Raw genomic sequence first — 4,026 nt, 5'->3', positions numbered from 1 at the left:
ACAGAACATACATAGATGCATCTTCTTGTAATGGGTAAGTGTAGCCCATTACAACATATCAGCCTTGTCACCGTACAAATCTCCAAGTAGAAACCTGTATTCTATATCACACAGAATGATGGTGACCTAATAGGATATGTCTCATACGCATGTAGGGACATTATATCCCATAATACACGCAGAAAGAAAGTGAATGCATCTTCATGTAATGGCTAAGTGTAGCCAATTACATGATCAGTCAATGAAAGACGTCGACTGAGTAGTCAGTACCTATGCGGGAAATTACAAAGTTAGTAATTCGCGTGCGACATCTTGTTGTTTATCTTTAGGCACACGACCATCGCAACCGCGCGTATCCAAAAAAGGCAATTTCGTATCACTTTTCCCTTAAAGGGAATGACGCTTAATATGATCGATCTTGCTCAACAGAGCTGTGCAGCGTTACAGTCAAGTCTGTTTGATTCTTTCCTGGAAGTGAATAATCAGTGCATTTTTGTAGCTGGCAAACAGAATCAGTCAAGCGGTATCCGCTCTGATATGCCAGTTGAGCTCAATCCTTGGGGCCAGCTAAATCTTATATTGTATTTCTTACCCGAAGTGAGATACGCGAGCGTTTCGTTTCTTATTCTAACAGACGATCCTGTAAAGCTTTGACATTCAAAATACACGCAAGAGGATAAACTGTAGACTGTCCTTAGAACGCGGAGCCCAGAGCTCTTCAAGTATTTTTCAATATATTTGCTCAAATTTGCATACTGTTTGAACTAGCACTGAATGATATTTGTTTACTTGTAGAGCGCAATGCGGGGGCCAGCTGTAATAAGGTTACACATACCCTTGTATGAAAGGAACGGGTCGGTGCGGCGGTCCATAAGTGTGGATTACACAAGTTGATGTAATCACACTGTGGTGTGGCTACACCGTAACAAGAAGCCACCACGTGGTAGGATTACCAGTAATGCATATTAATGGTTTTACTATATTAATTAGGTATTACTATATTCATTAGGAAAACCTAGGGTTGACGGCTCCGCCACAACTAAAACATTAAAATACGGTTTCAATTTTTAACGAAAGAGCGTCTTACCTTGGTTAAGCTTAAAAATATTGAAGGTAGCGGATTGCGAACCGCTACACTCGTACTGGTTATTGGAAAGAACGTAAGGCCGGTGACCTTAGCTAAGCAAAGAGCTACGGCAGTCCCGCTGCACTTGGTAGCACTCATAGTCAATCTACGCCTGAGTCGTTACGACTGATATTCTGTGAGAAAAATGAACAGTCCTATTTGCCCCAAGGCATGCAGGATGAGCTTAATAAGCTGATATCCCTGTCAGGCCATGAGGGCGTGGAGCACCTTGTTGCGCAAGGGCCGGAGGCCATAAGCGCGCGCCTAGAGGCGTTTATAAATACTCTATTAGAGGAGAACTTACAGCAGAAGCTGTCAGCGCGGACTGCGTCTATGACACCACCGTCTACGACAGATGATTACTTCCAATCCAGGCCGCTCATGGTGAGCGTCAAGACTTTCGAGAGAAAAGATAGCGAGAATTGTCTGCTCTGGATGAGAGATGCCGAGATGGCTATGGCATTCGCCATGCTCCAAAACAAGCAACAGCGCGTGGCGCTAGCTATCTCCAAGCTCGGGGGCCGAGCGCGAGAATGGGCACTAATGTGCAATACTTCGGTTGAAACTGCATTCCCTCTTGGAAAGAGCTGAAGCGTCAGCTTTTGCGAGTACTCTAGCCGCCGAAGCAGGCATGTCGCGTGTGATCACGTTTCCTTGCCGATCGACAGGGCTCGAAGAAGTCAATGGGCTCTGTCCAAGAGTTGAGAACTCTTATTGCCGGGATGACAGCAAATTTTTTCCCTGAGACGGTCGCATTGACCGTCTATATGGAGGACCTTCGCACTGGCATGGTCAGAACGGAAGCCTTTTGTGTGCATCCGTCTTCTTTTGAAGAAGCAGTGAACGTGGTTTTGAATGCCAAATTCAACTTCAGGCCGGCACGACTTATTTGGAATGCACACCCTCAGAGCTCGTCGAGCGAGCCTGAGCCAATGGATCTCGGCTATGCTGAGGACGAGAGGCAGAGCTCCGAGCTGCCGAGCAGCGTTTGAACACCTAACGGTGATTTGTCTGTGGAGACATCCGGCACCTTCGGACTGATTCCCCCCTGCGCAAGGCGCGTAAAGGTTCATCAAACCGAAATCCCGCTTCTAACCATCTTGGTTTGACGCGGGGAAACGAGAAAACCCGGTAGGCGAGGAACGCCCTACTGGAGGTAAAGCTGAGTTATGTCGTGCCCCAAAGAGGTAGAGGGCAGCAGGGCCCAGCCCCGAAGAGCTCCGTATTCGTGAGAGCGTGTATGCAAGCCGGCTTGCCGGTCGTAAAAATGGCGATGAAGGGCTTTGAAAAGCCATTTAAGATCCCTACCGATTTCGGTGCGTCGGGCAATCATGCTCGACGCTCCACGGTCGAAGGAAGTCAGCTGTATGCTGAGGCGCTGGAAGCGCAGTTCTGTGACACTGCCACTGTTCGCTTAGTGACGGGGACTTCAAGCTTCTTTTGATAGCGTGGAACGCTGCCTAGTCTTAAACTTGGATTCGAGGTGTGACCTTATCCCCGGCATGGCATCGTTGGAACCCTATGAGCCATGGATTGATTGGAGGTCGAAGACCTTGGTCTAGGCTTCGCACGTCTCCCGGTGGAGCTTTGGTGAGTCTTATACCCAGCTCTGCTAGGAAGCAGAAGCGCTATTGGTGCGGGCACTGGACTGGGACGGTCAATGTGCTGGATATCGGAGTATCCGAGCTGTCAAACATCAAAGGATTTTTGGACAGGTGTCCGAGCGTGGCTCGCGGGCTGAACATGGAGTGACACGTATCTCACTGAGCGCTGCTCGGAGCAGTCGCTGCATGCCGCGAGTGACGTGGTCGGCCAAGGACCGAGGCATCAAAGGCGGGGCATTTGTGATGCACGTGGAGTGGCACGTAATCCACTGAGCGCTGCTCACGCTTCGAAGCAGTTGCTGCATGCCAAGAGTGGCATGGTCAGACGAGAACCAAGGCATCCTGGGCATGGCCCTTCTGATGTGCGTGGCACGCAATTCACTGGACGAAGACTGCGGAAATAGCAACTCTATGTCGGATGTTGTTAATAACATCAAGGATCCGATGGATCAGGGAGTGGGGACACTAGACGACGCCAAGTGCGCGTTCCCACTGGTCTCGATGAGATGTCAAACTGTTATGAAGAGGAGACGGCGAAGCCGTATGATATCTGCAAGACGTAGGGCATCGATCCTGACCCAGGGTGTGTCTACCGTAGAAAATAGCGCACAGCTAGATACCTTTGTCGACGGGAGAGGAAAACGGCGTCACCCCTGAGGCTACTCCCGCGGTGAATGCTCTTCTTGAGCTGGACGAGATGTCTTTTAAAGAGTTTAATGGTGCCTTGAAGGCAAGCAATTTAGCTGAGGTTATCATTAAACGGCCGAACGAGAAGATTAATTCGTCGTCGCTTCTAGATGAAGCTTTCCTGGAGGACACTACGATAGTGCTGGGCGCACGAAGTGGAACATCGATCCTGGCGAGGCCCTCGAATCCATATTATCCTTTGGTCAAGACATTCCAAATCTTCGTCTTCAAAGACCCGCCATCGATCCTACATCCGGACCAAGGTGTGCGTCACGATATTGACCTGCTTCCGGGAACAAATACTGCGTAACACGCCAATGGCCCCTGCCCAACGAGCAGTGCGACGTCTTTGACACTTTTTTCCGTGCTAAATATGAGGCAGGACTGGAGCGTAAGAGCAATTCTCTCCCTTCGACACCCACGTTTCGTGTCCGGAAGCCGAACGGCATGTGGCGTATTGCTCACAATAATCCAAACGCTGCCACCAATCCGGCACATATGCCGGTTCCTGGTAAAGATGTTCTCCAGAACATTATGGTTGGCCGTACAAAGTACAGTGCACTCGACTTGGATAATGGTTATCACCAATTGCTCATGAGAGAAAGTGAA

General features: G+C 49.4%; 1 protein-coding gene across 1 annotated transcript; it reads left to right on the top strand.

The window, feature by feature from the left end:
* Positions 1-272: 272 nt before the first annotated feature.
* On the top strand, positions 273-654 carry PHALS_00292 (uncharacterized protein; the record flags this gene model as incomplete). The annotated part of the gene is made up of 2 exons (XM_024730081.1): positions 273-289; positions 330-654. The coding sequence occupies 2 exons, from the start codon at positions 273-275 to the stop codon at positions 652-654; spliced, it is 342 nt and encodes a 113-aa protein (XP_024572338.1).
* Positions 655-4,026: the final 3,372 nt, after the last annotated feature.

Source organism: Plasmopara halstedii, assembly GCF_900000015.1.
Source record: "Plasmopara halstedii genome assembly, contig: Scaffold_110, whole genome shotgun sequence".
NCBI classification, from domain to species: Eukaryota; Oomycota; class Peronosporomycetes; order Peronosporales; family Peronosporaceae; genus Plasmopara; species Plasmopara halstedii.
Note: the sequence above shows the minus strand (reverse complement) of the source record. Positions and strands in the feature narration are given on the sequence as shown.